Here is a 13260-nt window from a genome sequence, read left to right as displayed (position 1 = left end):
TCTGAAATTAGGTCTCAGATAGCTGGAAGAGGAGGAACAATAGCACCATAACCCACACAAGCAAGCCAGAAACATAGAGCTCAGTCTTTGTCACCCACACTTCCTCCAACTTGGTCTAAACCAATTGCCAAGTTGTCAGTATGATCTTGTGTTTCAGTTCCTTTTGTGCCTTCGACTACTCTCACAGTCCAACATGATCTCTTATCTATACTGCTGAAATAGACTTTTAATCCATTTTTCCCTTTAATCACTGTAGGCAGTGACCTCCTCAAAATGCAAATCTAATGTCACACCTGCTCCCCACCCCATCGCTTTAAAACATTCGAGAAGGAATATTCTTAACACCTTAAAGCCCTATCTACATAGGCTGGCTCCTCCCTCATGATTCTTTCTCACCATGCTTCCTTACTCTACACTACATAGCTGTTCAGTTCCCAAATTTGTCCTGTTCCCTTGGGCCATTGTACATGCTATTCTCCTCCTTCCCCTAGCTATTAGCTATTTCTGTTCATATTTGGAGTTTGTCACTTCATCTGGGGAAGCCTTTCCTAGAGCTCTTAGTAGCAATCTTATACATTCTCAGTAACATCATGTAGTTTCACAACTGAAATGAATATTTTCCTATCACATTACAATTGCATTCCTTAACACCTGTAAATGACAAGGGCTGCTACAAATCCTAGTTTTGCTTACCTAGGGTTTAGAATAATGCTTGCCATGTAATTGGTTCTCTGTAAAGTTGTTGGATTAATAAAAGGGAAGGAAGTAAAGACAGGATATATGAGAAATGCTATCAAAGTGTGATCTTAGGATGAACTCTAGAAGAGGATTGGGAGAGCAAGAACTGAAAGGCTGGGAGGTTTATCAATAGAACAGGTGAAGAGGATGTGTAGAATTGTCACACATTTCCTACTATTTCAGGGGTCCATGAAAACCTTACAAGACAGTAACGAATTAGAAGGAAAATAAATGTGAAGAAAACATTTGAATAAAATTTAATTTAAAAATCAACTTTTGGCCGGGCGCGGTGGCTCACGCCTGTAATCCCAGCACTTTGGGAGGCCGAGGCGGGCACTTTGGGATCTCCTCACGAGGTCAGGAGATCGAGACCATCCTGGATAACACGATGAAACCCCGTCTCTACTAAAAATACAAAAAAAATAGCCGGGCGTGGTGGCAGCCGCCTGTAATCCCAGCTACTTGGGAGGCTGAGGCAGGAGAATGGCGTGAACCCGGGAGTTTGCAGTGAGCCAAGATCGCGCCACTGCACTCCAGCCTGGGAGATAGAGCGAGACTCCGTCTCAAAAAAAAAAAAAAAAAAAAAAAAAAAAATCAACTTTTGTGAAAGTTAAGATTCCTTCACAAAATTTGATGTTTTCAGAAGAGTGGAGAATTGCTTGTAGAAAATAAGAGAAACGTTGTCTATGATTTGCTTAAATGATACAGCAAAATCTTATTAAAAGAATGGACACTTTTAACACCTACATACGTTTTCACACACACATACATTTTAAAATCCACCTCTCACAATTCTAGTTACCATTTTAGCACGTTTAGATTACTCCTGCCATGCTGTTTTCTTGTATTAATAATTTTCAGAATATCATCATCTGTGATGCATTTATGATTTAATTTTCATTTGCTGTTTGACATTCAAGTGCATCGTTGAAATCTTAGGGTTTAATATTGATTCTGGAAAACCCTTCAGCTATCATTTCTTCAACTATTCCCTCCTTTTCATTCTTTCTAGTCTCATCTTGTTACCCCATTCTGGTCTTTTTCCCTCCATATTTTCTATCACTCTGTTCCATCAAGTTATGGAATTCCTCTTCCAGACCCTGATTTTGATTTTCAGCTATGTCCATTCTGTGTCTTAGCCTAGTGATGATTTTAACATTTGAACAATTATATTTTCTATTTCTGACATTTCTCCAGAGGGCCTCTTACCTGTTTCTCTTGGCAATACTAACTGTTTTAAAGAGTTGCTAATCTGTATTCCATGAATGCTTCATTATTTCTTGAGATGGTTCTTCCACTTGCAGTTTGTACCTCTTTTTTGATTTAGTGTTGGTATTGAGATTTTTGGAGTTTTCTATACTCATCATTGAAGCTGTGATACTCAATTAAAACTGTTCTACCACTGCTGTTTATGGGACACTTTTGATGGGAAGGGAATTTATACTACATTTGAAATTTTCAGACTAATTTGGGGATGGGCGGGACATTTCAAAGCGGGGCATCTGGGCATTGCCTTCTCTCTCCAACCATTCATTTCTCTGCCTAAAGCTCTGATTCTGTTAGTCTGACTGAGATATTGGCATGTGCAGTCAATATCCAGATAGTTGTCCTGCTCCCAGTTTTCCTTTCTTGTGGGTCTAGAGCACCTTTAGTGGCATCACACATCTTTGTGGCAGTACTTCACTATGTGCTTCTGCTCTGAGTTTCCTCTTCAAATTCCATATAGTATTAGTCTTTTAGAGATTCCTCAGAAATTCTGCTTTACAAGTTCCACTTTTTGCTTGCAAATGTGGATTTCTATGTGCCTATCTGTGCATGTACCTATGTAAAAAATATTTGTCTATCATGTTTAGGGTCATTTGCCATCCTGAAACCAGACACTCCTTGTCAGCTGGTAGGCCATGCCCTTTATTTCAGTGTGAGTTTGGCACTTCAGCTTACGTATGTCTTTTTCCACTCCTTTCCACATCTCCAAACCTTTCAAAAAAGGAAGCCAATTTGGTTATTAGACCAAGGCTGGAAATAAGGGGGTTCAGATATACAATCATGATAACGCTAACATTTACTGCACACTTATCACATCAGACACTTTTACTTACTACTACAGGAATAAACTCATGTAATCATTATCCAGGGTCGCTGCTATTATCCCTATTTTACAGATGCAACTAAGGCATCAGAGATATTAAATGATTCTGGTTCTTGCTCGCACGTCTAGTCTGACCATGTTGAATCTTACTTGGTCCCAACTTATTTCCAGATTTAAAGGTAAGCAAGAACTTAAAAGATTCTGATCATCGCCAAGATTTATATATCTGAGCCAATCCTCACTCTATCAAGTTTCTGTAATTTGGAAGATTTTGAGAACAGATCATCTACCCTTTTCATCCCCCTCAAAAAAATGGAGAAAATATAAGAAACTGGAAATTCCTGGGGATGTTTTTAGTTGGAGTTGTCTGTCTTGGTATTTAAGGTTATGTTTATCTCTAATTTTGAACTGGTATCTTAAAATTCTGCAGTTACAAATAAAAACAAATTAACATGTTCACTGTCTGTGTTAAGGAACTAAAACTTAATATTTCCTTTTCATTTGTTTTAGTACATAGTACTTCTCTGAATCAATGGAGAAATGGATATTCACCTATATGTAAGCCTCAAATAAGGTCAGAATCTTCTGCACAACTGTTACAGGGAAGAAAGAAAAGACATTTGAGTGAAACAGCATTAGGTAGGTTAAAGTGAGGATATAAGCAGTAGTGATAAATATTAAAAATAAAAAATTCTGATTTTAACCTGTCTCATGGGAGTTTATAATCCAGAACAGCCACTAATAACACAAAACATCTATGAGTCTACAAACATGAAGCAGCATATTCATAGTTAATTTAGAATTATTTGTGGACTGGTATCTACCCACATTATGGCAATTAAGTATTTCCCTCCTATGTTCCCTGACTAGTTGTCTTCTACCAATCACTCCCTGGTTGGGATTTAATCTTCAAAGTTGTGTCCTATGCTCAAAATAGGCTAGTGCAAAGTTGCCTTACAGAAACTGTTAACCATTTATGGTACCTACTGTGGAGATGTTGATGTACTGCAGATTCCTCAGGATTTTGAGAAAGTCAACAAGATTCAACTTATATGTATATAAAGCTTTAAAAACATCTAATAAGATGCAACATGAAGTATACATTACCTAAGATATAAAATGTTTCACTTAAATTGACTGACACTTTAGATCTAACTTCAAGTTTGATGTACATACAGGAATAAAACAAAGAAATGTCATACTACAAATAAATAACTAGACAATTCCAAAAGGGTAGGACATCTGGTCCAGCCTGTCAAAAGTCAATGTAATGAAAAATGATTTATTCTAGACTATAAGAAACCTAGGAGACAATGGCCAATTTTTATATATAGATCCTTATCTGAAGAAACTAGCTATAAAGGACTTTTTTTAACAAATGGAGAAATTTAAATATGGACTAGGTATTAGATTTTATATTATGCAGGAAATATTCTCATTTTAAAACACTTGTACTAAAATAAGGGCAGTAAACGCATACATATATATATTTACTACACACACACACACACACACACACACACACAAACTGTGAACCAAAACAGGAAAAAAAAAAAAGAACTTGGAAGAAATACAGAAAATACTAATAGAAGTAAACTTCTAATCAATATCCTGAGAGATATGAGAAATTTCATCTATGCAACAAGAACAGGATGCTGTTTTAAAAAAAGAGTACCAGAGAACAAGTACTTTTGGAAATATGCACTTATAATAGCAGAATTTTTTCAAAAAATTAAGAATGTTCAGAAGACCAAGGACAGACACCTCACAGAAATTAAGATAAAAAGTCAGATATGAAAAATGAGACTAGATAAGAAAATTAAGATAGTTCTGGTGGTTCAACTATGAATAGGAGTCACAGGAAACAATAAGAAATATATTCGATAAAAACTGCCAAAGCCCCAGAAAATGGAGATAACTTGTGGCATGACTGTGAGTAAGGCTCCTCTTTTTTCATTTCCTTTTTTGTTTTCTAATACATGAATTTAAAACACACACACATACACACACACACACAAAACAAGGAATCAATCACCTGTCATCTAATTAGGAAAGTAATTCTAATGATACCTATTAGTCATGTTTAATGTGTAACATTCAATGGTTCTTTCCATGGCAGGAGAAAGAACTAAACTTGAAGAATCTGATTTTCAACACACAGAATCAGGATCCCATAGCAATTTTACTGCTGTTTCCAATGTCAACGTTTTATCAAGAATCCAGAATTCATCATCACGAGTAGGTTTTTCTGTATGTTGAACTCTAAAATTGCTTTAAAAATAAAAACACCTGATTTTGAAAATAATTTATATTTTGCTAATCTATAACAGCCTTATTTACTAGCACATATTAACAGACATTTATAACTATCTTGTTAGAAAACAATAAATTTGATTCATACAACTTATTTGTAACTATGAAGCTAAAAGTTCATTAATATTTGGTTATAGCTTCTTTTTATGTGTTAAAAATTTAAACATTATCATGATCATCTCTATTCCGTAACATATGAAGCTAAATAAAGTCTTACTAATGAGAATTCAGGACTTGTCTTATTCTTATCCTGTTTTTTTCTGTTTGTTTTTTTGTTATCTGGCCAGGGAATAGAGAGGTCAAAAGGTGGGAGGGTTTAGAAATGAACAGTCTGAAACTCAGGAACCAGGAATGCATAAATGACGAGTATACTAAAGGGCTGACCAAAAATGTTTCACTGCCTTTCCTAATAAAAAGTGGTTACTGATCATTTCATTGACATTTAGGGTGATGTACATTAGTCTTTTCTGATAAAGAGTTTTGCATTTAAGACATATTTTTTATGGTCTTAAAAATAAGCTTGTATGCTTGCACACATAAATACCCATTACACATCTACCAAGAGATTGTTCTGATTTACAAAAGACAGAAAAATGTTTCCTTATTTGGTTTTCTTAACATTTTTTAGTCAGATTTTATAACAATGTATTTACAAAAATTATGTAACATGTACTGCCATATTTATATAACTGATGAAAGGAGGGTATCATTACAAGTAACTAGACAGTACTGTAAAACTACTGTAATCCTGTTTTGCAGAATACTGCACGACGGAGATTGAGAAGTGAGAGCTCTTATGACATAGATAACATTGTGATTCCCATGTCATTAGTAGCCCCAGCTAAATTAGAGAAACTCCAATATAAGGAAATACTTACTCCAAGGTATGTATACTTACATCTTCATATTTTTCTTCCTTCCTTCCTTAATAAACTTAAATTTTCAACGTGAAGTTAGAATTTTAATTAATGAAAGGAGGATCCTTCTCCCAGTTCCTTCATAGCCATGGAGGGGAAACGGTGAAAAAAAAATTACTTGTGCCTTAAGTGTTACATAGTATCACAACTTTATTTCTCAGTTCTTATTAAGATTTGGGAATTCCTAGACTACTTTAGCATTCTTAGTCTTTTTTATTATTATTATTCTTCAGTGTCATTTAGTTATCTATGTATATGACACTAAAAGGTACTTTAGTGACATAAAAACTATAGCAACAAATAATCCTTGCCCTTAAAGATACAGGTGTGACATAAGTTGCAAAGAGTTCTACGTTTTCATGGGGTATTCACACTGTAAGACAGTAATACCTGTGACAAAAAAAAAAAAGATTTTGATGTATTGCCAAGTCAGCAATAAACACATTCAAAAGATGAGTGGGAAGGTCTGGGAAGTCATCCATGAAGGAACGGGAAGGTGGAGAGGGTATTTACATAGGGATACCACAACAAAGGCACAGGACAAGTGTGTAAGGCTTAGCCAGATACTGTTTTGTGCAGGTTGATAATGGAAGGCTAGAAACAAAGTTAGGTCCAGATTGTGGAGGTCCCTGAATGCCACACACAGATCTGCTCCCTACTAGCAGTAACGTTAGCCAAACTTTTTAGAAATCATGAATGCAGCTTCTTAAGAATATAAATGACACCAGGAAGTACAGACAGAAAAGGCTGCAAACGGAGACAGGTGGGTGACAATTTCAGTTAACTGCTATATATCTCTATTCTAATTTCATAATTTCTTTTACTTCATAATTACTTTGAGGTATTAAGAGAACTCTAATATTCTAGAAGAGTTCTATGATAACTCATAATCTGTGGATACTTGTTGCATAAGTAATAACATTTGTGGCTATGATGTTCTATAGGAAAAATATATTTCAACTTGCAATGGTAGGCTGGAGCTAGCTGGCTGACCAGATACTTAAATATAGAAGACTTCTGTGAGCCAGTTATTAAACTACTGATGGCTCAAAAGGGGCTACGGTAGGTATTTTCACACCAAAGAAACTGGCAAACATACAAACCAGGGTTTTTTTCCTTCTCTGTTACTTTTTGGCCAGGCCAGTTTATCAGCATACCACTGACTTCAGTCAGTACATAATTATTATGTATAAAATGCAGCTATACAGAACAGACTATTCACCATAAGGCCAAAAATAAAGTCTCATTTTCTCTTTTGTCCTTTTCTCATAATACAAATGTTTTTCTTTTAAAAAATTAAGTATTAAAATACAACAATTTGAACCATGGAAGTGCCAAAGAAAGAAAACACTAATACATTTAGCTGTGCTGAGTATAAAATTGCCACATTTAGATAAATAAAAGCTGTTTAAAATTGGTCTTTTATCTTCAACAGCTGGAGGATGGTTGGTCTTCAGCCTTTGGATGAATATAATTTAGGCAAAGAAGAGGTAAGCTGCCTTTCATTTAATGGGATAATTACACATTATGTATTATGAAACCTGCTTACTTTGACATTCAGGGAACTAAAGGAATATATAAACCCTTTAACTTACACTGATTTTTTTCTTTTCACTTATGAAAAGGAAGTTCTTTTAAAAGAATATTCGAAAAATGTTTTGTACAAATTTGACTACCAGCATAATATACAAATACACAATAATTTAAAAAGCCAAGGCCGGGCGCGGTGGCTCATGCCTGTAATCCCAGCACTTTGGGAGGCCAAGACGGGCAGATCACGAGGTCAGGAGATTGAGACCATCCTGGCTAACACGGTGAAACCCCGTCTCTACTAAAAATACAAAAGAATTAGCCGGGCGTGGTGGTGGGCACCTGTAGTCCCAGCTACTTGGGAGGCTGAGGCAGGAGAATGGCGTGAACCTGGGAGGCGGAGCTTGCAATGAGCCGAGATCGCACCACTGCACTCCAGCCTAGGAAACAGAGCAAGACTCCGTTTCAAAAAAAAAAAAAAAAAAAAAGAAAAGCCAAAGGAAAATGTAGCATTTGTTTATGAGTTTTTGAGATACTGAATTTACGTGAATATCCACATTCATTGTCAGTATTATATTTTTCTGCATGAGATTAGTCTCACTCATTATTTAAGTTTAAATGCCATTTTCAGAATCTTAGGGCCAATTTGCTCTTCAGTTTAGAAAATTTTGGACTTTAAAAAAGTAATGTGGTATATATGTCATGTAATACCTGTAGAGTCTAGGGCGTAAAAGTAATCAGACATTAATGTTTCTGTAGTGAAATATTCATAGTTGAGTTGGATAAACACTAAAAATAGCCTCACATCATTTCAAATCAGGCTATGTCACCAAATGAATTATGAAAAGTTTGTTTTTGCAGATTTTTGGATTTTGGAATTGCAGGTAAGGGGTTGTGAATAGGTATGGATAAAATTATATCAAGGTAAGATTATAGGGAAAAAAACTGTATAACCAAACTAATTCCAAGGTGATGGTCTCCAGAAGACCACACTGTTGAAGACACTTGGTTTCTGTCAAGTTACAATCTTTCTATGTCCAGTGGTCATGTTTTTCAACTACCAAAATTTACCTTCTAATGCCCTTTCCTCTTCTAATGTATTCTTCCTTACTTCTGAACGATCCTAGCCAAGAAACCCAAATTCTTAAACACCATAACTAAGGTAGTATTCCAGGTTCAAAACCTAGATAAGTCATTCATTAAATTAATGCTGACTTGTCTAAGATTATTAGTTTTACTTTTCTCTGATATTAACATCTCCTTAGAATAGTATGTACTCCACAATGGGCAATCCACAAAAACTCCTGAATGAATAAAACATTAAGACTACTGGTACTAAGCTATGGTAAATGGAAAGTATTACGAACTCATTTGTAGTCTACCGAAGTCTTCAAATATGAACGAATAGGAAACAAGTATTTTTAAGTTTTTTGAGGTGGGAGGATTGCTTGAGCCCAGAAGTTCAAGGCTGCAGTGAGCTATGACTGCACCACTGCACTCACTACAGCCTGGGCAACAGAGACCTGTGTCTAAAAATAACAATAATAAAATAATTTTTAAAAAATTTTGACTCCCCTTTTACAAGAATTTGGAGTTCATCTCATAACATTTGTTCTCTCAACTTACACAGATAGCATTTATTTTAGTTTGCTTCCTACTGTTTTCTACATGAGAAACTCTTTGAAACCTGATCTTTTCTTTCTTTTTTTGAGACAGAGTCTCACCCTGTCACCCAGGCTGGAGTGCAGTGGCACAATCTTGGCTCACTGCAACCTCCGCCTCCCATGTTCAGGCAATTCTCTGCCTCAGCCTCCCAAGTAGCTGTGATTACAGGCGCCTGCCACCATGCCCAGCTAATTTTTGTATTTTTATTAGAGACGGGATTTCACCATCTTGGCCAGGCTGGTCTTGAACTCCTGACCTCGTGATCCACCCACCTCAGCCTCCCAAAGTGTTGGGATTACAGGCGTGAGCCACTGTGCCCAGCCTGCTCTTATATTTCAAAATGTTTCTGATTAAAGCAAAAATATTTATTTCTAATTCCAGATAGAAGATCTTTCTGATGACGTCTTCTCCCTAAGGCACAAAAAATATGAAGAGAGAGAGCAAGCCAGGTGGTCACTATGGGAGCAAAGCAAGTGGCACAGAAGAAACAGCAGGCAGGTTACAAATTTAAACCCCAAACCATAGAATGCACGCGAAATGAACAAAACCTCTGCATGAATTTTGGGTGAGACCACTAAAAAGGAAAACATGCTGTTGTAACATCAGCTATTTGTGCACCAGAAGTAAAATACTACATAGAATGAGCTTGTATTCAAAATATATTTGAGCTAATTATATAATGATGAAATTAGTAGAGACGGGGTTTCTCCGTGTTGGCCAGGACGGTCTCGATCTCCTGACCTCGTGATCCGCCCACCTCGGCCTCCCAAGGTGCTGGGATTGCAGGCGTGAGCCACCGTGCCTGGCCCATCTTGTTTTTCTTAAAAAGGAACGTTCAGTAAATATTTGGTTTCTGTGGCTTCAGCTTTAATTCAGATTACAGTTTTCAAAGCAGTGTTGCCTAAAATTGTTTGTGCAAAATTGTTTTCCATGACTTGAACCTAGTTATTCTGAAGCTAATATATAATATAATGGTTTTTCCCCAATTTATAATAGAGAACAGTGCAAAGTAACAGGGGGAATGTCTGTTAGTGGGTGAAAGCACATAATGCATAGTTCATTAGCTTTTTAAAAAAATCACATGTAATTGTGTTCCAAAAATATATGTATAGTAATGGCATTTACTTGGTATTACTTGATTTGTGTGATAGAATATTAGAATTAAAAAAAAAAACAAGAAGAAATTAGTTTCTGTATTTTCCTCTCTTATGTTGTCAGCCTCAGGAATAGATTTAACTAACAAATAATGTGAAAATTCTCTGTATATATAAAGTAGGTCATTTCAATCTACTTTAATAATGGACCTCACACTGGGGACTGGAGTTTAGGTAATCCATTTTAACATCACTACTTCTAAAATATGTTTTTCTTTAAAAAAATAAAAAATTTCTCAAGAAACCTGTTTAATCTAAAATGCAAAAAGTCTAAATATTTTTAGAAACACAAATGAGCTTTGAGGGAAGGGGAAATAAATCAGACATAATTATTATATATATGAGAAAATCCCTATTTTATATTTATTATACATTTGATCATTTTTAAAATAGCCAAAACTCAAAAAGCAAGATTATGTGAAGTCTGGTAGTCACTTTAGTTAAGGAGCATCTTTCATTTAATTAGTCAGACAAAAGACAAAAGCAAACCAAATAAAAAACAAGAATAACCCTCCCCCCACAACTGTTATAATTCGGTAAAATATTTCATAAAGTACTATTTCATCCTCTGAGTATGAAAATAATAAATAGCACCAGGGGAATTTTTAAAAATCTTTGGGCAAAACTGTTTAAAGTTACCAAGTTAACTTGACTCAGTGATACCTTGGGTTGTTCATAAATTTTCAAGACCTCAAAAAATAACAAATAATTGTGCTTTCCTGATTTTCTTGCTAGAGCTTACAGTAAAAATGTTGAAGGACAGGACTTGCTTTTGAAAGAATACCCTAATAACTTTAGTAGCAGTCAGCAATGTGCTGCTGCAAGTCCTCCTGAGCTTCCTTCAGAGAACCAGGATCTGTGTGCATATGGCTTACCTTCTTTAAATCAAAGTCAAGAAACCAAGGTAAGTGTATGTATGATTAAACTTCCCATTCCTTGCTTTTTAACTACTTGTTTGTAGAAACTACTTGAAAAAAATTAAGTTTATTACATCATTACATAACAAATTCAATAAGTAAGGAATAGAAGATCTGTATTCCAGCATTTTGTGTCCACTAACTATAATCACCTTGTATAACAAGTCAATATGAACTTCCAAGTACTTATTTATCTATTAGAGAGTAGAAGTACTATCAAAGTTTCATTACAAAACAAACCTGATTAATGAAGAACAGCACCTGCTACATGGCCAAAGTTAGCTGCTATTTCTTTCTCCTCTTATCTTAAGATTTTTACATGACTCACCACAGACCCAGTTCCTACCTTAAAGGGACTGCTTTCTAACACTGCATCCATAAAGTTCTTACACCTTTCTTCCTAAATAGATACTGAAAAAGAACCAGATCTAGAATGGAATGGAGATTATAGAATTAATAGGCAAGTTGCAGAAAGCTCAGGAAAGAAAAAGTTAATAGGTACCTTTAATAATGAAAATGAAGATATTGTAGAAGTATATCAAACCTAAGAACACTTCCCCAAAGTACTCTTAGGTCGGAAATGAAGACCACTGCCTAGGGCAGCATTTCGTCTTCTTGGCAGAGGCAAAGTAAAGAAATAAATCCCAAAAGTCACTCAACAATTCTCAGTATATTCCATTTTGAGTTGCTATTTAAGTTGAAATGAAAAATTGTACATTTATGTGCTAAAGAACAGAACAATTATTACAATATAGACATGTACAGATTACTTGTTAGATAAATTTAAACAAAACAAGTTAGTTGAAACTTAACTGAAAATTTTTCCCCTTTCAGTCTTTGTGGTGGGAACGACGGGCTTTTCCACTGAAGGGTGAAGACATGGCAGCATTATGTCAAGATGAAAAAAAGGATCAGGTTGAAAGGTCAAGCACAGCTTTCCATGGTGAAATCTTCGGTACCAGTGTACCAGAGAATGGCCACCATCCAAAAAAGCAGTCAGATGGAATGGAAGAATACAAAACCTTTGGTCTAGGACTTACTAATGTTAAAAAAAATAGGTGACAGGGAACAGGTTAAGAAAACTATGTAAATGTAGGAAAGATGGGAGGAAATAAAGCCTGTTCTGGATCCCCCATCCCCTCCAGAATAAGAGCATGTTCTGCATGTATTAATCTTTTATGCTGTTTATGAAACAGGCAAGATAAGTCTGTTTTTTCTTCTGGAACCACAAGGGTAACCAGATTTTCATCTACAGACAAGTGGTAGTCATTTGTGTTTATCATGCAACTTACAAACACCAAGATATTAATTGCTGCAACTTTATGTCAAATCACATTACTGGGTAATTTTTTAAAGACTATGTACCCACACCATACCATACATACATACATACATACATACATATATGTATAGATATTAATTGCTGCAACTTTATGTCAAATCACATTACTGGGTAATTTTTTAAAGACTATGTACCCACACCATACCATACATACATACATACATACATACATATATGTATACATACATACAAACCTGTGTGCCAAGTGACAGCTTTTTTTTTATATACATGGTAATTCATTAAAATTGCCTTAGTAATATATTAGAATATACAAATATGTGTGTATAAAATAAACATACACACACACACACCCCTATGTAGTTTTTAAAACACTGGCAATGACCCACTCCCCTTGGAAATGCATGTATGAACTACCCTATGAAATGTAAGCTGCAGAACAGATAAAACACAGGTTTCCACTAATAAAAGACATCTGAACGTCTTGAATATAGAGACGGAAGTTTTTTGTTGTTGTTGTTGTTTTTTTAACATGTTTAACCAACAGTAGAAGTTATTTACAGAAATTCATATACCAGGCAACACAAAACTCCTTTATTCAAAATCACTGCTATCTTTGGGACTAAACACAGGCTAC

The 13260-nt window shown here is 35.4% G+C and overlaps 1 protein-coding gene across 15 annotated transcripts in view; it reads left to right on the top strand.

Moving 5' to 3' along the window:
• Positions 1-13114, top strand: part of KANSL1L (KAT8 regulatory NSL complex subunit 1 like) — a 151856-nt gene extending 138742 nt beyond the window's left edge. For 10 of the 15 annotated variants that reach the window (XM_063647909.1, XM_063647912.1, XM_063647919.1 and 7 more), the window contains exons 9-15: positions 3338-3466; positions 4947-5077; positions 5900-6024; positions 7493-7547; positions 9634-9746; positions 11142-11310; positions 12158-13114. In XM_063647909.1, the coding sequence (XP_063503979.1) occupies positions 3338-3466; positions 4947-5077; positions 5900-6024; positions 7493-7547; positions 9634-9746; positions 11142-11310; positions 12158-12385 (950 nt within the window). In that variant the 3' untranslated portion in view covers positions 12386-13114. The remainder of the gene's footprint in view (positions 1-3337; positions 3467-4946; positions 5078-5899; positions 6025-7492; positions 7548-9633; positions 9747-11141; positions 11311-12157) is intronic. The other 5 variants (XM_063647918.1, XM_054477215.2, XM_054477224.2 and 2 more) reach the window with 1 other exon arrangement.
• Positions 13115-13260: the final 146 nt, after the last annotated feature.

Source organism: Pongo pygmaeus, chromosome 11, assembly GCF_028885625.2.
Source record: "Pongo pygmaeus isolate AG05252 chromosome 11, NHGRI_mPonPyg2-v2.0_pri, whole genome shotgun sequence".
In the NCBI taxonomy this organism is placed as follows: Eukaryota; Metazoa; Chordata; class Mammalia; order Primates; family Hominidae; genus Pongo; species Pongo pygmaeus.
This window is presented reverse-complemented; position numbering and strand designations above follow the sequence as displayed.